This window comes from Eschrichtius robustus, chromosome 19, assembly GCF_028021215.1.
Source record: "Eschrichtius robustus isolate mEscRob2 chromosome 19, mEscRob2.pri, whole genome shotgun sequence".
NCBI classification, from domain to species: Eukaryota; Metazoa; Chordata; class Mammalia; order Artiodactyla; family Eschrichtiidae; genus Eschrichtius; species Eschrichtius robustus.
The window spans coordinates 1717516-1741867 of NC_090842.1; the positions used below are offsets into that span (position 1 = coordinate 1717516).

Genomic DNA, 24352 nt, shown 5'->3' on the forward strand with positions numbered 1-24352 from the left:
CCGGGTGCCCCCTCTCCCTCCCAGGTCTCTCTCTTTCTCCCTCTAGATACAAAGCCTGGGAGAGTCAACCGCGCGAGATAAGATCACAATTTCAGCCCGTCCCGACAGAGCGATCTTATCAGGATGGGACTTGCAGAATGGAATATTTTAAACTTTATCTGAGCCCAGATCGGGCCGCCTTATCGCCGCACCATCTCGGGGGATGCGGGGGAGGGGCAGGCCGCGAGGTGGCCGCGCCCCCAGCAACCCCGTTCCGGCCCTCTGGGCGGACACCCCCACCAGGCGGGACCCCCGGTGCCGGTGACGAGACGCGGGGGACCGGCCCGCCAGCGGAGATTAGATTACGGCGCGCTTGGCACACAGCGCGGGGGGCGCGGCGTGGGGTGAAGGTCGCGGGCGCCGCGGGCAGAGCGGGGCGGACCGGGAGCGGACCGGCGGGGGTCTAGGCCGGCGGGCAAAGTTTGACTCACGCTTAATCTGCCGGGGGTTGCTCTGTTTCCTCCTGGACATGTCTCCGGCGCCGCGCGCCCTCGTGGCGGCCGCCTCTAGCCCCTGGCGGGCGGCGGCGGGCGGCGGGGGCGCGGCGGGGCCGCGGGGCGGCTCATGCCCCCGGCCCCTGGGCTCCGCGGCCGCCCCGGCCCGCGCCCCCAGCCCGCCGCGTCCGGCCCGGCGCCGCTGCGGAGGCCGGAGGCTCGGCCCTGCTGTGCGGCCGCGCGGAGCGCCGGGGCCGGCGGGCGGCGGGCTGCTGCCGGCTCCTCCGCCTCAGCGCAGACGCCGCCGCCGCCGCTCGGCTCTTCTCAATGGAACCTGCGGGCAGCGCGCGGCGAACCGGGCGGCCTCGGCCCGGGAGCTCGGGGCGTGCGGGAGGGGCGTCAGCGTCACGGCGCCGCGCCTCCGGGCCCGCCCCCACCGATGGCCCCGCCCCCAGCGCCGCGGCCTCGCCCCGCCTGCACAGAGTTGGCCCGCCCCGGGGCGGATCTTGTTACCTCGCGGCCCTGGCCCCGCCCCGCCCCGCCGCCCTGGCCCGCCCCTGGACTGGCCCTGCTTCCTCGCCGCAATGGCCCCGCCCCGCCTTCTGGCCCCGCCCCCAGAGAGCTGAACCCACCCCCGACCCTGGGTAGACCTGTGGCCTCCTCGACTACTCCTTCGGCCCTGCCGCTTTGTCCCCTGACCCGGCTCAGACTCGGCGACCCAAGGCACCCCGCCGCCCCGCGTCCGGCCGGGCTCCAGACCTCTCTGGACCCGCCCCCACCGGCACAGCTGCAGCTCCGCCCCCAGCCTGACCTGACCTGGTTCGGTCCCTGGACACCGAAGCCCCGCCCAGACCACGCCCCAAAGCCATGGCTCCGACCTCCACCGCCCATGACTCCGCCTCCCGCCCTGTAACTCCGCCTCCAGGGCCTCGGTCCCGCCCAGAACCTCTGGGCTCTGCGACCACCCTCCTCGGCCCGCGGGATGGGGGACAGTGAGGGCAGGGTCAGGAAGCCCGAGGCCTTGACGCCCCACATTGCCTTGGACCAGATTTGGGGTTTGGAGCCGGCTCTGGCAGGGTGCGGCTTCTGCCCAAGACTGCGGTGGAAGCGGCATCCCTGGGGTTCGCCACCTCCGGTGGCTGCAGCCCCAAGTGGAGAGTGGGGGACTTCGGGTCCTCCTCTCTTGGGCTCAGATATGGCTGGAAGTCGGGGGGAGGGGTGGCGTAGAAGCCAGCGGCCTGTGCCTGCTCCCCAGCAGCCCCCAGGCGTTGCCCCTCTGGGCCTCTCCTCCCCCGGCCGTGCCTCTTCAGGGCGCCCCTGCTGGAGGCCCGAGAAGAAGGCCCTTCCGAGGGCTGAGCGAACCCCCAAGCCCCCTCCCCGCCTGGAACAGTCAGAAGGGAGCGAGGTCAGTACTGCCTGTTCCAGCCATGGCCATGGAGACCGAGCCTTCTGTTCTTTGGGATATGTTCATGGGATCCCAGAGGCCCCCCATTTTCCAGGGAGGCTCAAAGTCATACACCATTAGAGTTGTCCCTGGGGGCTCAAGTGTATTCTTTTAACATTCTTGGCCTGCATTTGGTGCCTGCCCCCACCCCCCATATTCACAAGAAATAGGAAGTGAGCAGGGCCCAGGGGCTAATGGGAAGACCTTTGCAAACAGGACACCTGGATGCCTGTCCAGAAAGCTGGGCCCACCCACCTGATGGCAGATAATCATCACAACTGTCACATGTGGAGGCTGGCTAGGTACTGAGTACTCTGCCTGTGAGACCCCCCTCATTCTGACTCCTGTTACCTTTGCCCCTGCCCCACGGAAGAGGAAAAGGTTGCCCCCAGAACCTGGGCACTCTCCCCTGCCCTACTGCTGCTCCCAGGAGGGCAGGAGATTGGCAGGCAGGGCAGAAGGTTGAGGTCTACCCCAGGACCAGCCACTGCCACTGGACAGACAAGAACACTAGGGCCGGGAGGCCAAGAGACCTGTCTGGGGTCATGTGGTCACCAGCTCTTCCCACCCCCTGTCCAGGGCCAAGGGGTACAGCCTTCCTAGAGTTACCCGGTGCTGCACCCCTCCTCTGGGGAGCATGGGGCTCATGGATGGCTGGTTCACTCGGCCCAGGGCTCCCACATGTTTGTCAACTGGACAAGGGGCCCCACCTGTCTGGGTTTCTCATTGGGCCTGCTGCCTTCCCAAAAGAGGGCCTCTTTACAGGATGGGAACCTCACAGTCAGGCAGTCAGGGGGATTCCTGGAGGAGGCGGCCACGGGCTGGACCTGTGCTGGGCTTGAGGCTCCATGCATAGCAAGTGACGCCCAGGTTGGTACTGCTGGAATGCCTGGAGGTCTGTGTTGAGGAGGGTTCTGAGGGTCAGCAGGTGAAGGAGAACCACGATCAATTAGTGATGTCTGTCTAGGGTGCAGGAGGAAAAGAGTGGCAGGACTTTGGCCACTTCAGGCTCTGAGAGGAGAGACACACCCCAGTTGCCCAGGGACTTAGAGGCAGAGGCAGGTCCTGCTGACCAGGATCCACTAAATCATTCTCAGGGCTCAGTGGAAAATGAAAATGTGGGGCCCCTTGTTCAAAAATTAAGAATTTCCGGGCAGCAACAGAAGAGCCTTAAACCAAGTGCAGGGCTCTGTGCACCTGCGCGGGTCAAGTGCCCATCAAACGCCATGACAGGGGACTTCCCTGGTGGTGCAGTGGTTAAGAATCCGCCTGCAAATGCAGGGGACTCGGGTTCGAGCCCTGGTCTGGTAAGATCCCACATGCTGCGGAGCAACTAAGCCCATGCGCCACAACTCCTGAGCCCGCGAGCCGCAACTACTGAAGCCTGCGCGCCTAGAGCCCATGCTCCGCAACAAAAGAAGCCACCGCGATGAGAAGGCCGCGCAACGCAACGAAGAGTAGCCCCCGCTCTCCGCAACCAGAGAAGCCCTGCGCGCAGCAACGGAGACCCAACGCACCGAAAATTAAAAATAAATTTATAAAAAACAAACAAACAAAAAAACACGCCATGACAGCCCTGACCCAGGCCCGTGCTGTTTCTGGGGCACTTTGCTTCCATGCTTTGCCCCCTCTGTCTGCCCTGCACGGGGATATTATTACCGCCACCGTACAGATGAGGAAACTCCAGCTTGCTCGTGACCAATGGCGGTGTCACAGGACCTCGCTCACACAGGCCACTACACCCTCAGGGGAGGTCTGTTGATAAGGATGATAAACTGAGGAAAGAGGAGCAAGAAATGCTGTGGAAAGGCAGGCCCGGCTCAGCCCAGAGCAGGAGCGACTGCCTCTGCCTGGGGAAATCAAGGAAGGCTAACTGGAGGAGGTACCATCTCCGTGGGGTTTTGCAGGGGTCCCTGCTCAGATGGGAGAGGGTTCCATCCGGCCACCTGCATCCCCTGTGGGACTGCCAAGATTCACATCCAAACATCACTGGTGGAGAAAACAGAACTGCATTCAGTCCACTTGGGGGTTGGCAACACCCACTATGGAGCTGAGAAGGGCTTGGCGTGGAGCTGGGCTGCCCTGACCACGGCCTGGATGTTTCCTGCTTTGCTGGATTTCAAGGTCTAATAGTCTGGAGGCCTCTCGGGAAGGCTCCAAGGTTGTCTGGGCCTAGGGAAGTCTCCTGGGGATGGCTCTAGGGGCGATGTCATTATCGGCATCACCAGCCTTTTCCGAGCCCTTCTTTTGGGCTGGTTCATGGTCTCTCATGATGTCCTTGTGCAACCCTCTGGTGGTCACCCAGGCAGAAAGTGGCAGAGCTGGGCCTAGGACACAGCTTCCAAGGCTGTCGTGGTGGTGATGAAGACTCTGAGGTTCAGAGTGGCCCTACAGCTCAGAAGTGGTGGCACTTCCTGTGACCCCAGGCAGTCGCACTCCAGAGCCCGGGTTCTTAACCCTGGCTGGGCCCCAGGAGAACTGGATTTGAATCTTGGCTCTGCCACATTGGAGGCTGTGACCCTGAGCAAGTCCTTAAGCAATTAAGTCCTTGGCTTCCTCATCTGTAAGTGGGGGCGGGGGGCATGACCCTCAGGGCTCCTGTGGCTCTGGGCTCACGTCTGCTCCACCGCTGCCCTCTGCCCTGTGGGTTGGCAACCGTGGGCCTGGCTCTGCTGATGGGCATGCTCCCTGCTGCCCCGACCCAGGAGGACTGCCCGGGGCCGGGCAGTGGCTGCCGGTGGGGAGGGGGCTGATTGTGGTGCCACCCACGTCCCAGGCTCTGCACTGGTTGCTAGGTGATGACCAAGGGAACCACAGAATGTTCTAGACACTTAAGCTGGACACTGAAGGATGAAGACTGTTCAGGAGAGAGTGGTGGCAGAAGGGCGTTCTCAGCTGAGGGAGGAGCAGGTGCACAGGCTGGGGGGGCTGGACAGACTGTGGGGGATCGCGTCCCGAGCCCAGGTCAGGTGAGGGGCCTCTGACGGCCAGGCCACACCGTGAGCCCTCTTTCTGCCTGACTGTGCCCCCAGTGTCCCTGACTTCACCTTCTTATAGCTCTGAGAGGCCCTGTGGGGACACTGTTGTCAGCCCAACCCCCGCTCCAAGCTTCCCTTACCTACCACCCTGACCGCTGCTGGATCCCCAGAGCCACTCCTGGCCCACTACAGGCTGAAGCCAGCGGGGCCTTCCACTAAGCGAATGTGATAACCTCAGGGCCTGCCCTGCCCCACTCTTACCTTCTCCTCTGACCCTCCCTGAATGTGGGTCCCGGTGGCCTGTGGCCACAGGGCCTTTGCACAAGCTGTTCCTGCCACCCGGTGCACCCTTCCCTCCCACTGCCTGGCCCCTTCACCCTTCCTCAGGGAGGTCCTGACTGCTTCCAGACCACATTAGGCCGCTCCTCTCTGGTCCAGCTTGCAGGGGCCAGGTGCCTTTTCTGTGGTACTCAGCACGCTGTTACCTTACGCTTGCAGTGGTATGAGTGAGCTGTGGACGGTTCCTCAGTGCCAGGGCCCATGCTGAGCACCATCTGCTCACAACAGCTCTCTGAAGAAGGGACGGTTAGAATTCCCATTTGCCAGACAAGGAAACTGAGGCTCAGAGAAGTGAAGTCACTCCCCCAAGGCCGCACAGCAGGTGAGCAGCAGAGCTGAGTCTCCCTAGGAAATCCGCGCCTGCTGCTGCAGAATGGGCCCTGGTGGCTGCTTTGGGGGGAAGGGGGCCCAGGCCTCGCTCCCTCCGCTGCTGGTCAGCCCAAGGCCCTGGAGCCACTGGGCAGCTGTGCCAGGGGCCCTCACCGATGCTTGTCAACACCGGCTCTGTGAAGGGTTTAATTAACTTCCTGTTTCAAGGGGGTATAATGAGTTCTAAGCACCACGTGACTCCATAGGGAGGTCAAATGGCAGCGAGGCTGTCAAAATAAATTAAGTTGGGGATCCGAGGCGGCTGCAGGAGGAGCAGGGGAGAAGTCGGGCGATGCCAGTGACAACTAGATGCCGCCTGGGCCACCCTGCGGGGAGGGGAGGGTGTACGGGGGGGGTGGGCTGCTGCCCGGGCTGCCCCTGTGGTGGCTGGGACTGGCTCTGGCCTGGGAGATGGGCTCAGGTGGTTCCCTGTCTGATCTCCACCGCCCACCCCTCAGACATCTTGGGGGAGCAGAGAGGAGGGGAATGAGGCTGGACTCCTCCGGGCTCAGCGTTCCTCTCTGAAACCAGCATCTCTAACAAGCTGCACCCTCTGAGACCCCGGGACACAAAGGTTCTTGCCTGGAAACTGTCCTCAGGTATTAGTGAGATCCACCCCTTCATGCAGCTGTCCAGGTGTGGCCCATTTACCAGCCAGGCGCAGACAGGAAATATTATCTGGACTATATCCCAATGAAGAGAGCGGGGGTCACGTGGGTTACATCACCAGATAGGAAGCGCACACTTCCTCGTTCGCCCTCCTTCCTTCCTTCCCCCTCCCCCTCCCCTTCCCCCCTTCCCCCCTCCCCCCACAGACGTGGATTGTGCTCCCACACTAGGCACTGGAGGTACAACTGTGAACAACACACAGGACGCGTCACTCAGGGTCCAGCGGCAGGACAACAGCCAGGACTAAGGAGTGGGCCGTGGGGCACATCAGGTCAAACGTGCTGTTAAATACAGCAGGCTGGGGCCTGGGGCAATGGGGGTGCAGCTGCCATCTTGGCAGGTGGTTAGGGAGGCCACAGAGAAGAGGTGCCATCTGAGCAAAGACCTCAAGGAGGGGAGGGGAGGGAGGGAGCCAAGTGGGCAGCGAGGGGACAGGGTCCGGACAAAGCCAGTGAGCCCCAGCACTTAGGCCTCGGAGGGAGCCCCGAGTGTCAGGGCTGGAAGGGTTTTCGGTGATTGTCGGGCCCATTTAAATAGGCAGGAAGGGACTTCCCTGGTGGCACAGTGGTTAAGAATCCGCCTGCCAATGCAGGGGACACGGGTTCGAGCCCTGGTCCGGGAAGATCCCACATGCCACAGAGCAACTAAACCCGTGCGCCACATCTACTGAGCCTGCGCTCTAGAGCCCGTGCGCCACAACTACTGAAGCCTGCGCGCCTAGAGCCCGTGCTCCGCAACAAGAGAAGCCACCACAATGAGAAGCCCACGCACCACAACGAAGAGCAGCCCCCGCTCGCCGCAACTAGAGAAAGCCTGCGCGCAGCAACGAAGACCCGATGCAGCCAAAAAAAAACAAATACATAAGTTTATAGAGAAAAAAAAAAAGGCCCCAGAGGGGCTGGTGATGGGCCTGATGTCTCTGGTCCCTGGTGGTCGCCCTCCTGCCTGGGCCCCAGCAACGGTCCTGGGTCTCTCGGCAGCTGAGACCGAGGTGCGGTGTGTTCAGGCCCAGCTAAACCCTGGGCCCCGGGAGAGCCATCTGCATCCTCTCTCCGCCGGGGGCTCCGGGGAGGAGGCCGGTGGCCTTGAGTTGCAGCCCACAAGGCCATGCCAGCCGGTCAGCAAGGCAGACATTACCCTGTGGGAAGGGGCTGTGGCCTTGAGCTCCCAGGAGGGCGGAAGGTAGCAATGCCCCAAAGGCTCGGCATGGCCACAGCAGCGGGACCTCAGGCCAACTGCCCACCCACCAGACAGGCAGAGACATGGGGTCCGGGGAGATGCAGCCTCAGGCTCAACTCTAGAGCCCACCCGCGGCACGTTCGCAGGTGACGTGGACAGGACCCACGGCCTCCAACTCCTGTCCCCGCATGGGAGGTGCTTGGATGGACCCTGGTGACGAGGAGCCAGCCCTTCCCTGGAGGCCCCTTGGCACCTCTGAGGCCTTCTCTGTGGGACCCTGTACATGCGGATTCTCCCGCCTGCGTGAGCGTGGCCGTCTACACACTCTCCCTGGGAGACCGGATTCTCTGAGCCTAGCAAAGCCCACTTTCATGACATTCTCCAGCAGGTTCCTGGCGGATGTGCCCTCTAGCCACGCGGGCAAGCCTCCCCCTTACGGGGCCTGGGGATGGAGCCCGGCCTGCCCGCTCCACCACCAGCCCTCTCCCTCCTGCTGCCCTGCCCACCGGGTTCTGGCAGACCCCCACCCGCTTCCCCCGCCCGTCCCCTCCACCTGGCCCTCCTTACCTGGTCCCAGGCACCATCTTCTCTCCTGCCCCGTCTCCAGGCGGGGGCCCGAGGGGTCGTCGGGGTCAGGCTTTGGGACCTGGGGGGGTGCAGTTGTACGATACAACGTTCATGTGACCTTGCAGCTGACCCTCAGTCGCCCCTGCCCCCTGCCCAGTGCAGGGCAGCCCCGGGGGACCCTGCAGTCTCGGGGGTGAGGGGCACTCTGGCCTCCTAGATGGGGGAGCCAGGCCCAGGGGTCTCTGCCCGAGGCCAGCGAGGGCAGTGGGGTCTGGGCTCCGCTTCTCAGCTTTCTCAGGGGATCAGGGAGCCGTGGCCCCTGCACAGGGCTATACCCACCTGGACCCTCTCCCACCCTGTCCGGCCCACTCCCTCGGCTCACATGGGGCCCTTCGGGATGCCCACCCCGGACGCCTCGAGGATTGGGTCCCACAGATGTGCCCAGAGTCACCCACGTGGTTGCGTGTGGGTGTGTGTGTGTGAAGCCGTGGAGGAGTGCACCCCCGTGTGCCGTGAGTGTGTGTCTCTGGGCCCGTCGGTGAGGACGGGGGTGCCCAGTGTACCTGTGATGTGTGTGTGTGTGGGGCTTGGAGGCCGGTGCCCACTGAGGCCCGTCAGCCAAGCTGCCAGTCCCCGTCCCCGCCGAGCCGGCGAATGCTGCCACCTGCTGGCCAGGTTGGCTCTGTCCATGCCACGGGGCTCGCGGCTGCGGGGTGGGCTCAGGGTCCAGGAGGGTGGATTTCGCCCGCGTCCAGCCCTGAGAAGACTAGAGCCGCGGGGGTCCCCGACGTGGTGAGCCTTGGCGCCCGAGGGCGCAGAGCGCCCGGCTCGCCCCAGCCCCGGATTCACAGTCTGGGGCAGGGCCTGGATGCCCCGTCACGTTTCTGGGGATGCGGATGCCGGCCCCAGGCCGCCCGAGGCGTGGTGAGCCGATGGGGGGGAACCCAGTGCCGTGGACCCAGTTGGCTCATGGGTGTCCGCCACCACGTCCCCAGATAGCCTTTCCCCAACGCAGCTCCAGCTCCACCCACCGAAAGCGCAACTCCCAGCCCGCACCACTTCGTAAGCCGCTGGCTTGTTCCCGGCCCACGGTAGGCGTGGAAATGGAGGCAGCCAACCTGGGCGTGGGGACTCGGTGGGAGCGGCTGAGACCGAGAGAGAGGACAGGGCAGGGCGTCCCTGGCGGAAGGAATGGCAGGGTTGGCGCCTGGCAGGACAGGGGGAGTGCGTAGGGCGGTCGGGGGGCCGTGGGCTCGGCAGTGTCGGCTCACGTGCAGGATCCCTCCCTGTGGAAGGGCTTGGCGAGGCTCCCCCCACCCCAACCCCCGCGCCTGGCATGTGTTGTTTGGGGCCTGCTCTGAGAGACCCCGTGTGCAGGCAGCTGTCGGGGGCAGGACGGGATCAGGGTTGGTGCCCGACTCTGGACGGGCCCTGCCTGCCATCCGGGCGCTTGTCCCAGACACGGGGGTCTTCAGGACACGTGGGCCCCAGGGGTCTGGGCCTGCGGTGGGAGTGTGATCCCTCCTGCTGCCTTTGCTGCCCTCTGGGTCCCCTAACCCAGCTGTGCTAGTTCCTTCCTGAGAGGGTCCCGCCCAGCGCTAAGGTGCTGTCTGCACCGTGTTAACAAGTCTGGGGGCTGGTGGGACCCCTCTATGGCTGGGGCGGCTCTGCAGGGCCAGGTGGCCCTGGGACGGGACGGACGAAGCGGCGGCTCGGGGGGGCAGGCAGGGTGGGGCTGGCGGGAGGACAGAGGCCACAAAGGAGGTGCCCTGTGAAAATAGTGGACATATATTTGACAGCATGGACTCACTAAGATTTTACAACCTCAGAGCCCCCGGGTTTATTCATCAGCACTAAAGAGGCACTCTGAGTGGCACACACACCTTCTACAAAGGCAGTATGGGCCTGATTTGGTTTCTTTCGAAATATCAAAATTAAAACTTTTGACATACACATTGCACCCAAGGCTAAAATGAAGAAACAGAACAAAACAAACCACAAACCTCAGAGACACCTAAGAACAGAAGGAAGCCTCTCCCTGCCTCCTGCCCCCGTGAAGACACGATTCTGTAGAAAGGACGTGCGAGCCAGCCCCTGGGTCGTGTCAGTGTGTGAGCTGCCCCTGACTGGCTGCTCTGACCTGCCCGTGGGGCTGGAGCCTCCCAGAGGCGGACGGGAGCCAGCGAAGGGCTTCTTAGGCCACTGGTGCCTTGGGCCGCCCGTGCGGCACACTGCGCCTCCTGGTCCGACCCCACCCCCCAGGTAAAACAAATCAAGGAAGCCTGTATTCACATTACAACATGAAAATAGCACCAGGATCATCAGAGTAAAATTGCTGATACTTGCAGCAGAGAGCTCCGTGTAGAAGGCAGGCTCTAGAGAGGGCGACTGCGGAGGCTGGGCTGGGGGCAGTGCAGGTGGGGAGGGAGGACCAGGGGTCAAGGTGCACTGGAGATCGGCTCTTCCGTCAGTGGCACGGACAGTGGCCGGCACGACCCTGTGGTCAGAGAAGGCCTGTTGTGCTCGGCGGTGGGGGGTGCGGGGGGCGCCGGGCAGCTCACAGATGGCTCTTCTGCCCCCATCTGATTTCTAGGGTCGCTTTGGAATTCCAGCAACAGCAGCAACGACACTAAGACGGAGGCTGCCACCATTCGACCGGCGGCTGCCTCAACTTACTTCCTGCTAGATGACACAGGTGGGGTGCCCTGTGCAAACCTTTAAAGCGAGGGGTTCTCTGGCGTACCGGGCCTTGGCTGTGGGGCACACGGGGCTGGGGTGGTGGTGAGCAGCTCTCTCTTTAACGTCTTGGTACTGAGAAAACAGCTGCATGGTCTCAAAGAGGCTGCAGCTGGCCCACCCCTCACCCTCACCTTCCAGCTAGAAAGGGATTGCTGTCCACCCCAGGCCCTGTTCAAGGCATCAGGGTCGCAGGTCTAACACCAGAGTCTGAGTATCTGCATGCTATGGCAGGTGGATTAAGATGTGGCCACCAGGCAAACTCTCGGAGGACTGGAACTCCTCAGCATAGACCAGGGTCCCCCATTTGCCAGTTCGTCCCCAGCCCCACTCCCAGGCACGTGCTGGCTCCTATAAATTACTCCGAAGCATCCTTTTTTAAAGGGATCTTGAAGCTGGTTAGTCTCTGCCCGAAAAGCTGGCTGAGGAGGTGGCTCTGGGACTCGGCTGTCCGGCAGGCCCGGGGGTTGGGGGGTTCAGCACCGAGGACAGCCCCGCCCCTCCTGGGGGGCCTATGCAGGGGTCTGGCCTGGGGGAGGGCCTTGCCCAGCCCCTCCTTGCCGCGCCTGATGTTCCCTTGGGCATGGCCGGGCTCCCCCTTCCGCGGCTCTGAGGGCTGGGGCGGTGTTGTGCCGTTCTGGCCAGTGGGCTTGGGCTTGGCAGGGAGCACGCGGCTGGGAGTCGCCTGCTTCCGCGGGGCCCGGGGGGGCTTGTCAGGGACCGGGGGGCCTCTCCCTAGGTTCCCCACAGCTTCACTCCTGGTTGGCCCCGGCGCCCGGCCCTTTCTCTTCTTCTCACTGCTGTCCCCGTCCTCCCTGGGGCCCAGGCTCCCTCGCGGCCCCTGGTCACCAGCTTCCCTTGGTCCCTTGGGGTAGCCCTTGGCTGGGGCTCGAGGAGGGGCCTTGTCTGGGGCGGGGCCCTGGCCTGGGCCGTCGGGCTTGGCTGGGGTGGTGGCTGTCTCACTTTGGAGCTGCCCGCTGGCCGGCTGGGGCTGGCTGCCGCCCGCTGCCTTGGTGCCCTGCCGGGGGCCTCCAGCGCCCTGGGAGCCGGGGCCCGGCTTGACTTTGAGGGTGGTGGGCTTTGGCCTGTCCTCAGTGCCATGGGGGAGCTCTCTGGGCATTGGGCTGGGCACCGCCTTCTTCAGTTGTACTGGGAACTTGGGTGCTTTGCTGGGGGTGGACGAGGCTGACCTGTCCTTGGACGAGCTCTGGCAGCCCCCGGGGTTGTTGGCACTGCCTCTGTGGGAGGGGCCTCCTGCGCCCCCGGCAGGCGCCACGTGACACGTGGACACCTGCTTCTCCTTCCAGAGCAGAGAGGGGGCTTCTGGGTGATGGTCAGGGGCACATTTGCCAGGGGCACTTGGGGTCCTGTGTTTCCCTGAGAGCGGGCCAGCTGCCCTCTGTTCCTCTGCATCTTGGCCTCCGGCCCCCGGCTGGGGCAGAGAGCCCCCCAAGCGGAGAGCCTGCTGGAGGAAGCGCCCAGGGCTGCCTGGGGAAGCCTCGTCCTCGGAACTCTCCAGGGCCTGGTCCGGCTCGTGGCCATCTTTGCCATCAGCCGAGGCCGCCGGGAAAGGAGACAGAGACGGGGGCAGGAGCTCCTGGAGGGCAGAGGGCAGATCGCCGCCGCCGACCGGGTGGCCCACGGGGCCTGTGGGCCTCTCTGGGGTCCCGGGCTGCCCTGCTGTGGTGCTGGGAGCTGCCTCCGGGCAGGGCTGGGGCAGGGCTGGGAGGGACCGCTCGCTCAGGGTGGGGCCGCAGTCCCGGGACAGAGGCCCGTCCACGCCGGATCCGGGGGCGCTGCTGGACGCGGCCACCCTGCGCCGTTTGCTGGGCAGCGAGCCCTCTCGGGCCAAGGCCTTCTGCCCGGGGGCGCCGGGCCTCCGCACGCCGCGGAAGGTGAAGGGCTGCTGCCCCCTCCTCCGGTGTTTGTCCATGTGCCGGTCGAACTGCTCCTTTTTGGCAAAGGTGTAGTTGCAGGAGCTGCAGACGAAGGACCTCTTGCTGATGTGCGTGACGTTGGCGCAAAGCTCGCAGGCGTACAGCGGGGTGTGCTGCAGCTCCAGCTCCCCGCTCAGCCCGTGCTCGCCGCCCAGGTGCACGCGCAGCTCCTGGTGCTCGGGGTACACCCGGGGGCACTGGGGGCACAGGTAGACGCGCTGCGGGCTGTGCACCGCCAGGTGGCGCTGCAGCTTGAACGGCTTGGGGAACCGCTTCCCGCAGTGGTGGCAGTCGCGGGCGGGGTCCTTGCAGTCTCGGTGCACCGGGACGGCTGGGAGGGGGGACTCGCTGTGCGAACGGCCGTCGGGGGACAAGCCGCAGGCTGACGGGCTGCCCTGGGCCGAGGCGCTGTCCGGGTCGGAGCCGTTGGCACGGGCCTTGGGTCTTGGCCTCTCCCTCGGGAATACCTTCCCAGCTCCCACATCCACCCCTGACGCCTCCGCGGGGCCCCCGCCTGCCTTGCCGATGGAGCGCCTGCCCCGGTGGGGTTTGGAGACCCGTCCCACGATGCCGCTCAGGAAGTGCGTGACCGCGCCGTCCCCCTCCCAACATCCGGGCAGGTCCCCCAGGGACCTCCGCGCCTGCCCCTTGCGGGCGAAGCGCACGGCGTGCTCACGCAGGTGCTCATTGTACATCCAGACGTCGGCGACCTCGCGCCGGCACATGCCGCAGGCCCACAGCCCTGCCTTGCTCTGCACGTGCTTCTCCTGCAGGTGCTCCCTCAGCAGCTCGCGGGAGCCGAACCTGCGCTCCACGCACATGTAACAGGTGGGGGGCGGCGAGGGGCTGTGGGCCAGCTTGTGGAGGTCCAGCTCTCCCAGGCCGTGGAAGCGCTGAAAGCACACCCTGCACTTGTAGGGCGCCCTCCTGGCCTTGGTGGGCCGGCCTCCGCCTGGGGCCCTTCTTGCCCCGGCCGCCCCCTCTGTCCTGCTCTGTGGGCCCTGGGAACTGGCCGTGGCCTTGGAGTCCAAGAGGCTGGCGCCGGGCAGACCTGCAGGGTCTTCGCAGGGTCCTAGGAAGCACAGGCCCTGCACCTGCAGGTCCACGGCGCTCCCGGGGACGCCACACTCGTACTCTCGCTCCAGGCTGGGGGGCTCGGGGCTCACGTCTCCCGGAGAAGAGGTGGCCTCGTCGGCGGGGGCCTGCAGCTCCGGGCCTCGCCAAGCTGCCGGGACCATGTGCAGCTCAGGGATGTTTTCTGACGGGTGGTCCTCGGCGCAGCAGGGGTCCGCCTCCGCGTGGGGCTCCAGGGCCCACAGGCTGGGGCCCGTGGCCCAGGGGTCAATGCCGGGCACCTTGCTGCTGAGGAAGCCCTCCAGGAGGAAGGACTCCGGCAGACCCGCAGCCTCGTCCCCCCACGGGTCCTCGTGGGACAGGCAGAGCGAGCCAGAGTCACTGAGGTCTGTGGGCAGGCGGGAGGAGGACAGAGCGACACTGCCCCCTGCCGGGCTGCTGGGCTCGGGCCGGGGAGGTGGCTTCGACTTTTTACAGCGCTTCCTGTAGACACGGGGGTTCTTCTTCCGAACCAAGCGGTCTCCCAGGGGGAAGAGCTGGGAAAAGGAGGCCTCATCATCAAACAAGCTCAGAGGGTCTCTGAGACTCGGGCTGGGGGCTTCAGGAGCAGGGCCCTCCTGCTCCTGGACCCCCTCTCCTGGACTGTGCAGGGGGTCCTGGAGGCAACTGCCAATGGTGCTGCCTGCTTCAGAACCACGAGTCTCGGGAGGGCCCTGCGGGTCCCAGGGGGGCTCATGCCCCTCCCAGACACCTTGCCCTGATCTGCTCTCGGCCACTCTGCTGTCCCCTGCACGTTTACCCCCGGCTGCCCTCGACGGCTCTTTGCAGATGCCAGACACCCTGGCCTCTCGGGGTCCCGCGCACCCTCTTGCCGAGGCTGCTTTCCGCCCCACTGGCCCTTCTGGCGCAGGAGGTGCCCCCTCCACCATCCCTGGACAGGCCACCCGATCCCCAGGAGACTTCCGTGCAGGCATCTCCTCCAGGTCCGTGGCGACGAGAGGCGGCTGCGTGGACTCAGTCTCCTGCTCTGCCTCTGGTGAGAGGTGGCGGCTCGGGAGAGCCGGGCAGTTGGCGATGGCCGTTGATGGATTCCAGCCTCTTCTCCCTGAAATCACATCGGCAGGGCCCTGGAGACCGCTCTCCTCCCGGAACCTTCTCGCTCTTGGCTTTCTCGCCCTCTTGCTGGCTTTCCCCTCCGACTCGCTGGGGAAGTCTGCGGGCGGCCTGCCCCGCCTCTGGCCCCCGGCTTTCTTTGTCTGTTTGGACCGGGGCTCATCCCTCTCCAGCTGGTCCTGTTTCCCGGGCTCTGCAGGCCTCACGTCCACCCCTTGCTTGACCACGTCTGGGGGATGTGGTTCCCAGCCGGGGGGACAGCCTGGTGCTCCCAGAAGGCGGAGCCCCCGCCTAAGCCCCTTGGACATCTCGGGACCCAGCGCATCCTCAGGAGCCACAGAGCCGCGAACAGGGGTTAGCCTACCGGCCTGGCTGGGGTCTCCCACCAGGCGCCTCGGTTTCTCCTTCCCCGGCGCCCTGCGGCTCTTCTTCCCGGGTGGGTGGCATGTCTGGGGAGCAGGTGGGGCCGCTGGGCTTGGCTGGGAGGCAGAACCCCTGTGCAGCCCATGCTTCCTGGCTCTGTGGCGGCTCAGGCCCGGCCCAGAGCGGAAGGAGGCCGCGCAGACCTCACAGGTCACGGGCTGCCCGCTGGGGGCTCCGCCCCTCCAGTGGCCGTTCTCAGTGAACACAGGCTTCTTTTTAAAGCCACGAGGCTTCTGTCTGGGGTCCTGGGGGCTGAGGGGATCCCCCTGGGGTCTCTGGTGGAGGCTGTTTCCGAGGCTTCGGGGGGAGTGGGGTCTGGAGTCGCTGGCTGTGCTGCTCGGAGTTGTGGTTCTGCCCGGGTGGAGCTCTGTGGAGGGGCAGGTGACCCGCAGACCCCTGGTGCCAGCTTCGGATGCCTCTGTAACGGCAGGGTGCCCGGCCCTGGGCATCTCTAGGCCCTCCTGTTCCTGGAGGCTGGCCTCTGCCTCGCCTTCCTGGCAGGTGTGGGGATCTGGCCCCATGGCCCCCCGTGTGGAAGGGTCAGTGGGCACAGCGGTGACACCCTGGCTTTCCCTGTTGCCTGGGGGTTCTGAGGAGGGGCCCTTGGGCACCCCATCGGGGTGGGTGCTGGACAGGGCTCCCCTGGGGTCTGGCCACTCGGCCCTGGGGCCTCTGACTGCCCCCAGGCCACCAGTGGTAGGGATGCTGGACAGGGCAGTGGCCTTGACGGTCACTCTCGGGGAGGTGGCCCTCCCTGGGTGGGGTGGGGTGACAGAGGCAGGAGCTTCCCTTGGTCTCCCTTTTCTGGAACCCTCTAGGGTTCTTGCCATGCGACCTCCAGGGCAGTCCCCTCCATGGGCGGGAGTGAAGACACCGACGAAGCTGGGCTCCTTGGGAGGGTCTTCCAGGGGGTCACAGTCCCCCCGGAGAGGGCGGCGAGCTGGGCCTTCCTTGGGGCCGCAGGGATCGGGGGTGGCTGCAGAAGCGGGCGAGGGGGTGCGGCTGGCCAGGTCCCTGCCGGGGGGCGCTGGGCTCTCGCCAGCGAACAGCAGATGCTTCTGAAGGCCTGGGCCAGCTACTGCCTCTGGAGTCTGGTCCTCAGGCCCATCTTCCGTGTCAGTTGCTGCCAAGGCTGGGACTGAAGATTCTGCCTCAGAGTAGGTGGGGCCTGGGGTGGCCCGTGCCCCGTTCCAAAGGCCCACGGCCGCCCTGCTTCTCTGGAGCTGCCCGGCTAGCTGGTCCGGCCGCCGCGGCCTGCCCCGGTCATCTGGCTGCAGTTGGCTGGCTCCGACTTGACCCTTGGGCTTCTCGGCCTGGCCGTGTGAGCCCGGATGTCCAGCTCCCTCTGGCCCCAGCTGGCGTCCGGCCACAGCAGGGACGGCTGTCGTCTGCACAGCCCCCGGGAAGTCCCAGGCAGGGCTGCAGGCCATTTTCCCACCTTCCACACTCTCCTTTCCCGGATCTGAGGGGTTGCTGTGCTGAGGACTCTGGGTGTCATCAGGCGGGGGCCCCTGGGAGCCCCGGGTGTCATCTTCTCTCTCAGCCGCTCTGGCCACCAGGAGCTGGAGCTGATGAAGGGGGCTCGAGGCTGGGTCCTTGGGCCTCCTGCTGGGGCTGCGGTCGGGCACGGAGGCACGACGTGGGGAGGTCCCCGCCGGTACAAACTCCTCGTTACCCTCAGGGCCAGGGCCCCCTGCTCCTCCTGGCCCACCTGTGCTGCTCACAGAGTGTCCCTTGGGGGCACTGTTGTGACTGGCACCAGAATGTGGCGTGGCACCCAGGGGCAGAAGCTCGGTCCCCCGAAATGCCAAGCCAGGTGCCGGAGGGGCAACAGGGCTGCCGAACGCTTCCATCTCTGAGGGGTCTCGGCAGGGTCCAGGTGCCTTGTGGGATCCTGGGGAAAGCCCCCCTCTCCGTGGGCAGCGAAAGAGCAGTGGGAGGTCTTGGCTGTGCTGTGTTCTGGTGGCCCTGTTACCCTTAGGAAGTGAAGCCTCAGGGTTTGGGCTGCACTTCGCTAAACTCCCCATGTCCCACGGGGGGTCCGGTAAACAGACTTCCAGGTGGGCCCCGAGGCCCCCTTCGGCCCTGGGGAGCCCTGTCTTGGAGACCCCGGCTTTCTGCACTGGCCGGAAACTGGGGCTGGCCCCAGTGGGGCTGAAAGGACCCCCAGGAACCACGTCCTTGTGGGCGCCGGGGGTCAGGGCTGCTTCTCCAGGGTGGAACGAGGGCCACTCCTCCTGGGGGCTCCCTAGAGCGCCCCCCGTGGTGGCCACAGTTGTTTCGGCCCCCTCCGGGCGTGGACGCAGTTCCCCAGGACTGGTGGCGCTGGCTCCGCACGGCTCTCCCGGGGCCTCCTGTGCGCCTTTGCTTTGCAGCTGACTCTCCAATTCGGTGACCAGCCTTTTGATCTCGAGCTCCTCCTCAGACAGGTCACCGCTACAAGCGGTGCTACATTCGATGACCTTGCCGGGCAAAGCGGGGAGGCTGGTGGCCACAGTTCCTTCACTGGGACACCTCTGACTGAATGCCTTTTCCCCTGAGAGGCCGGGAAAAGGGCCCAGATGGCCAGGCGGCACGGGGGACACTTCCTCCAGCAGGGACCAGCCCTTCTTGGGCAGAAACGAGAGGAACGGTGGGTCTTGCTGAGGTCTCCTCGGGGGAGGGGCGGCACACGCACGTGGCACCTGGGTGTCCCCGTTCCCAGAGAGGCTGCCATAGACTGGCGGGTGGAAGCTGTCCCCAGGCGGCCCCGAGAAGAGGGCCGTGCGCTCCAAGGCCGGCGGCGATTCGGCTTTGCCTGGGCCCGTGACGACTGTGTAGGGTGTGTTCCTGGGCGGCTTGGGCTCTTGGGAACTGGCATCCTCGCCATCCTGGCAGAGGCCTGCCCTGATGGCCGGCGGGCTGTCTGGGGCTGAGGACTGGGAGCCCAGGCCTTCGTGGCAACAGCCAGCCAGGTCTTTGGGTCCGAGGAACAATCCGCTGGGAGGGCTGCTGTAGGGCTGAGGCCCCTTTTTGGCAGTTGGAAGCCCCACGGAGTCTCCAAGACCAGGGGCCTTCAAACAGAGGGTCCTGGGTTCGGGGTGGGCCGTGTCGGCTGCGTTGGCCACGGGCACCAGTGATTCTCCTGGCGGGGAGGCAGGGGGCTCCTCTCCGTCCTGGGAGACGGCAGGCTCCGAGCACCGGGGGGCACCCAGCGCGGGTGAGCTTGCGCGGGCCAGCACTGCGTCCTCCTGGCGGAGCTGTGGTCGCTCTGGGGCTGGGGGGCAGGGGCCTCCTCCCCCACAGGTGGCTGGAGGGGAGCTCAGAGCCTCTCTGTGAAGTCCTGCGGCATCAGGGGGAAGGTCTTCAGCAATTTCAGGGCTCTCGGTGTCTTGGGGGAAGTCCAGAGAGGGACGGCTTTCCTCTGGGGTCTCGGCGCCCGTGAGACCCTGCAGGAGACGCTGGGGGCCTCTCTGCTCAGGGCCCACTGCAGCCTCTGGGCCGTGCGACGGGCCCTGGGCCTCAGGACCCTTGACGGGACCTGGCCACGGCCCGCCCGGCTCCTCTGGGCCCGGGGAGCCCCCAGGCCTCACGGCCTCCTGCCTCACGGCCTTCCTGGGCTTCTGCTGCTGTCCGCCCTCTCTGGGACCCGGGGCCAAGTCCACTTCCTTCCTCTTCTCGCCCCGGCGCCATCGCCGGCCGCTGGGGTGGGGCCGGCCTCTGAAGCGTGAGCCTCGCAGCCGCGGGCCATCCTCCTCCTCAGACTCGGAGGCGCCGTCGCAGTCCTGGGGTCCGCCGTCCGCGGCGCCCGGGGCTGGGCCGCGCTTGCCCGCCCGGTTCTTCTGCTGCACGATCTTGTGGATGAGCTCTTTGCTCCAGGTGCCGCCCCGGGCCCGCCTCCGCCTGCAGTCCTGGCCGGGGGACAGTCGGAGGCGCCTGGAGCTCCGCGTCTCCACCAGGAGGGCCCGCCCCCCTGGGTCTGCGTGGCTCTTGGGGGCCTGGGTTCCGAGGTCCCGCGGGCGGGACAGGGCCGGCTCAGCCCGGCCTTTCCTCCTCGGCCTCAGGCGGCTGGCCCTGGAGCCCCTGCCCGGCCTCTTGGCGGTGCTGACCGTGTCCAGCTCTTTCTGGAACAACTTAAACCGCTTTCCTCTTCTCTGCTGGCCGGCCAGGCTGGCCCCATCTGCCTCTGAGGGCGCTGGGCCCAGGGAGCGGGTTTTGGGCCTGGGGCCGGCCGCGTAGCCCCCGTCGCCGGGCCGGGGCGGCTGGGGCTCCGGCGGGGCAGCCCCTGCCGGGAGCGGGAGCTGGGCTTTGCTCTCCGGCGTTGCCCCCAGCCTGGTCTTGGGGGGCTGCCCAGTGGCGGGGCCCCTGGGGCCGGAGGGCTCGTCGTCGGTGAAGACGTCAATGAAGCTGCTGTCGATCTCAGGGTTGTCTGACTGGTACTCCAGGCCGTTGAGGGCCTCCGTGATGAGGCTGTCCAGCTTGGCGGCGTCCTCCAGGTCCAGGTCCCCTGCAGGCAGCGGGAAGGGGGGGGCGGCGGCCGGGCTGGGCAGGAAGCTCATCCTCAGGGGGTCGTCTCTGCCGTCGGGCCGGACGTCCCCACCCAGCAGGAAGGGCGCTGTCCTGGTGTGGCTGAGTGGGCTCGGGGTCCCGCCGGCCGGTGTTTTGGGGGCAGCCAGCGCGGAGGGGGTGACGGGGGGCGCGGGGAACCCGGGGGGCTGCTGGTGGCCGTCCTTGGCCCTGGCCGGCAGCAGGCTGCAGAACTGCCGGTGCCCCAGGAAGGCGGCTAGGCTGCTGTAGTTCCGGTCACACTGCCTACAGGTGAGCAGCACATCCAGCTGGTCCAGGCTGGCGCTGCTGAGGGGGAAGTGGTGGGCGGAGTAGGGGGGCGGCTCCTGGGGGAAGCCCTCCAGGCCCACGCTGCCCACCTCGAGCCCCGAGCTAGGGAACGGGGTCTCCTCCAGCCCCTCTGTGGGGAAAGGGAAGGCCTTGAGTGGCTCCGGCTGGTAGTGGATGGGGAGGGCGTGCGAGGGCTCGGGGGACGGGAAGGGGCTGCCGGTCTCCTGGGGGCGGGTGGGTGGGCGGAAGAAGGCGGAGGGCCCGAGCGGCCCGGGGAGCTGGCTCTCATCCGAGCTGGGGTTGGCTGGGCTGCTGGACAGAGGGGACAGCGACGAACAGGTGCTGCTGGCCGTGTGGGTGGCCGGCGAGGGCAGGGGGGACTCGCTGGGGGAGGCTCCCACCACCCTGGGCGGGGGCGGGCCGGGGGGGCCCCGGGGGGAGGCCTGGGGCTGGGCCGCCCCGAAGAACGGGGGCTGGGCTCCAGGGTCCTTCAGCCCGTTGTAGGCGAACAGCCCGGGGGAGCCGCCGCCGTGCTGGCCCGGGCTGTTTCTCAGGACCGCCAGCTTCTCGCCCGGCCCGGGCGTCTTCCCTGCGGCAGCAGCCAGGGCTCCCTGGCTGACCCCCTGCCACTCGGGGACTTCCGGGGGGAAAGACAGCTGGTTCATCATCTCCATCTGGTGGGGGCCGGGGCCGGCGGCCGGGAGCACCTGGGGCCAGGGCAGCGGGGGGCTCTGTGGGAGGCTGAGCTGCTGGCCTGGGCCGGGCTGGGCTTCGAAGAATGCACTCCTGGTGGTGGCCAGGGGGCCCAGGGGAGGCGTGGGGTAAGGGGCTGGGGCGGGGTCCCAGAGCGGGGGCAGTCTGGCGGCGGGGGGCCCTGAGGCAGTCAGCTCCGTGTCCCGAGGCCCTGGGCTGGTGCCCACCCCGCCGGCTCCGGGGCTTCCGTACGCCTGCCCGGGAAACTGCCTCTGGGCCAGTGAGTTTGGGGGCCCCCTGGGGCTCCCCAGCCCATCGTGGGCCGAAGGCGGCCTCTCAGGGAGCACTTTGGTCATGCTCTCGTGCAAACTGTCCCGGAAGGTGGCCGTGCTCTCCGAGAAGGGGCTGGGGGCCGGGCGAGCCGCACCAGGGGGAGGGAGCGCACCGCCAAGGTCGCCGGGGGCGTTGAGGCCGCCGGGCCGGCCGGGGTAGCAGGGCAGGGCTGGGGGGCCCGAGCGGGCGGGCAGGGGGTAGGCTGGGCCCGTGCCCACCGGCTCCTCGGGCCACACTCCCCGAGGCTGGTGGAAGGCGAACACCAGTGCCCTCTCGGCGTACTCGGGCCCGGCTGCGTCCTCGGGGAAGGGTTTCGGGCCGGCTCCGTGCAGCTCTGGGAAGGGGTACTGGAAGGCAACCACCCCGGGGCTGCCGCCTTCGGGAAAGGGCTCCGGCTCAGCGGGCGGCACCCCGAAACTAGCACCTGGGAAGCTGTTCTCAGCCGTGGGAGGCCAGGCGTCGGCCCCGCTGGCCTGGAATTCCACGTAGGAGGCCGGCCGGCAGGGGCTGGCGCCGCTGCTCTGGGGGGCCCTGAGGGGCGGGGGCCCAGGGGTGGCGCTCGGTGAGGTATAGTTGGTGGAGGTAAAGCTGGAGGGGGTCTCCTGGAAGCACTTTCGGAAGCTGAGCTCTTCCGGGCCCGGTGAAGCCTCGGCCCTGGGGGGGCCAGGCCTGAGACGGGCTCTGGTTCCTTGGCCCCGGGGGGCCTCGGCCTCTGGGGGCCGGGGGGCCTCTTGCTGCGGGCCCTCAGGGGTCTTCTCGCCCAGGGCGGGTTTGGGCCTTGAGCTGGCGGCGCTCAGACCGCAGAGCTGCTGGGGGCCGCTGTCCAGCCTGCTCGCCCGCCGCGTGCGAGCCTGCACCAGGCTCCGCCCTGCTGGGGCCTGGGGGCCGCTTCCCTTCCCAGGGGCGCTGCTCAGGGACTGGGTTCTGGGGAGCGGGGCCTTGGGCCCCACCTTCCCAGCCTGCCGCACCTGGGTCTCAGGGCTGTCCACGGCTTGGGCCCCGCTGCCCGTGGCCTTGGTGGTCCTGTTGGCTGGGGCACTGACCTCACTGGGAGGTTGCAGGGGGCCCCCCGTGCCACTGGCCGCTGGGCAGGGCTGCAGGTCTCCGGCCATGGTTGGGGGTGGCGCTCCGAGGGGCTGCTCCCCAGGCATGGCCCCTCCGTCCTGGGTGCTAGGAGGATGCTGTGGTCCGAGGCGGGCCGCGGAAAGCGGGCTGGGCGGACATCCTCGCCCCTCGAGGGGCCCTGGAGGGGCCTGCTCTCATGGTCCTGAGTGGAGCCTGCAAGGAAAGGACAGAGTGGGTCGGGGACCGTGGGGCTTCGTGGCTCCCACCGTGGCGTGGCAGGCTGGGAGCGGAAGCAGCGGGCACGTAACCTGTACTTTTAGGGGAGGGGGCTTGGCTCCGTCGGCACCTTGAGAGATGAGAGGGGAAAAGAGTTGCCGCCAGACTGAGAAAGGGCTTAGTGGGGGGGCGGATTGGGGTTGGGGAGGAAAAGGAAGGAAAAAGAAAGAAAATACTGTTGGGGCCTGAGATCTGAGAAGACCCCTGGCCACCCCCAAGCAGCCCTGCTAGGCACCAGCCAGGCCCTGAGCAGGAAAGCCCCATGTGGCATGTGGCTCCCAGACCTGCAGTGGCCCCGTGGTGGGGTGACGGGCACCTGATGGCCAGGGCAGAGAGCCTAGGAAGGACGGAGGGGGCGTCTGGCTGAGGCTCCCACCTGGTCCTTCACCTGCCCCATCCCCTGCCCCCGGGATCACACAGGACGGCCTCAAGGCCCTCGCCCTGCGGACCCCTGGTCTCCGGAAGGTTCCGGCTCCTTTCTTGGGCCCCTGAGCTTAGCTCCTGTTTTGGGGCACACGTATCTGGCCTGTGCCTGTGACCCTAGCCCAGAGCACAGCCCCATGGGCCTCTGGAGAAAAGCCCTACCCAGAACACTGAGCTTTTGGAGCACTGGGTGAGGGGAGCCCCCGGGGGCATGGCCCTCACCCCTCCCTTCTGTCTCCATGACCCCACTCCCATCCCCCTAGCGGCTCTGGGGGTCTCGTCCACAGAGCAATCCCGGGGCTGGCTGTCAGCATCACTGATTTTCTTGGCTCTCCCCAGACAGTCCCGGGAGCTCAGCCCCGTGCTAAGGCCACCAGCTCTGAGGTCGTGGCAGAGGCTTCCTGACCCAGGTTGGGCGTGGTTCCGGTGCCGGCCAGCAGTGGTGCCACGTCGCCCCACCGCCGCCCCCTCCTCTGCCAGGCCAGCCCCGCCTTTGGATCCTCCCCATCCCATCAGCCTGGGGGCGCCTAGGCATCCTAGGTAGAGACCTCCCCCCTCCTCTGGGCTCCACTGCCCGGGGCAAGTCCTCAGCTTCCCTTTCCATATGTGGACTGAGAGCCCCTGGGGCAGGGCTCGCGGGTGGAGTCTGTTGAATGAATAAATGATGGCGGCAGCAGTAGCATGAGCTCCTTCCGGGCCCTCACCGCGGGCCAGGACAATGAGCACTTCCCAACCACTCCCCTGGTCCTCACAGTGGCTCGAGAGGTCAGGAGCGCTACTGTCATCGCTGATTTACGGGTGAGATTATGGAGCCCAGGGAGGTGGGTAACTCGCCCAAGACCTCACGGCTAGTGAAGGACACTGGGGGTTCCTGTGGGGCCTCCTCCCAGCCCCACACGGCCCTGTCTCCGGGCTCGCCCGGGCCACACGTGGTCCGGACACCTGCTCAGGGCCGGGCTGTGCCCGGTGTAGGGGCAGCAGCAGCCAGGGCCCCCAGGACGGCCCCCGCACGAGAGAGCTGTGGGGGCCAAGGGGAGGGCGGGCCCCTTGTGATGCCGCTGGGGCAAGTCCCTTAGTCGCTGTGTGCCTGGGAAATGGGTATCCCAGTGGAGCCCCCGGGTGGGGCTGTTGCAGAGATGACCCTCTGCCAACTCTGGATCAGCCCCTCGTGGGACGTGTGCTGTTCGGGGTGGGGGGGGGGGGTTGCCGACTCGCTCTGTTGCCGCCCGAGCCTGGGCCCTGCGGGCGAGTCTGCATCTGCTCCTCTGCCCGCGCCCGTGGCCTGGAGTCTGGCGCACGGTAGGCGCCCAGGGCTGGGGAAAGTGGGTTTGCACGCCCTTGGAGTAGTGATGGTAACAGCCTCCCTCGCAGGGCCGTCCTGAGGTTCAACAATGCACAGAGCCTGGCCGGCCGCTGGCACGCGGGGGCTCCCCCGGATGCCAGCGC

General features: G+C 66.8%; 2 protein-coding genes across 4 annotated transcripts in view; both read right to left on the reverse strand.

Moving 5' to 3' along the window:
* The window catches only part of ZFPM1 (zinc finger protein, FOG family member 1), a 68537-nt gene extending 67997 nt beyond the window's left edge, over positions 1–540 (reverse strand). The window contains exon 1 of the mRNA XM_068529145.1: positions 471–540. Within this exon, the coding sequence (XP_068385246.1) occupies positions 471–510 (40 nt within the window). The 5' untranslated portion in view covers positions 511–540. The remainder of the gene's footprint in view (positions 1–470) is intronic.
* Positions 541–9809: 9269 nt separating this feature from the next.
* ZNF469 (zinc finger protein 469) overlaps positions 9810–24352 on the reverse strand; it is a 283346-nt gene continuing 268803 nt past the window's right edge. For all 3 annotated transcript variants that reach the window (XM_068528062.1, XM_068528061.1, XM_068528063.1), the window contains one exon: positions 9810–22420. In XM_068528062.1, coding sequence (XP_068384163.1) covers positions 11113–22293 — 11181 coding nt within the window. In that variant the 5' untranslated portion in view covers positions 22294–22420 and the 3' untranslated portion in view covers positions 9810–11112. The remainder of the gene's footprint in view (positions 22421–24352) is intronic.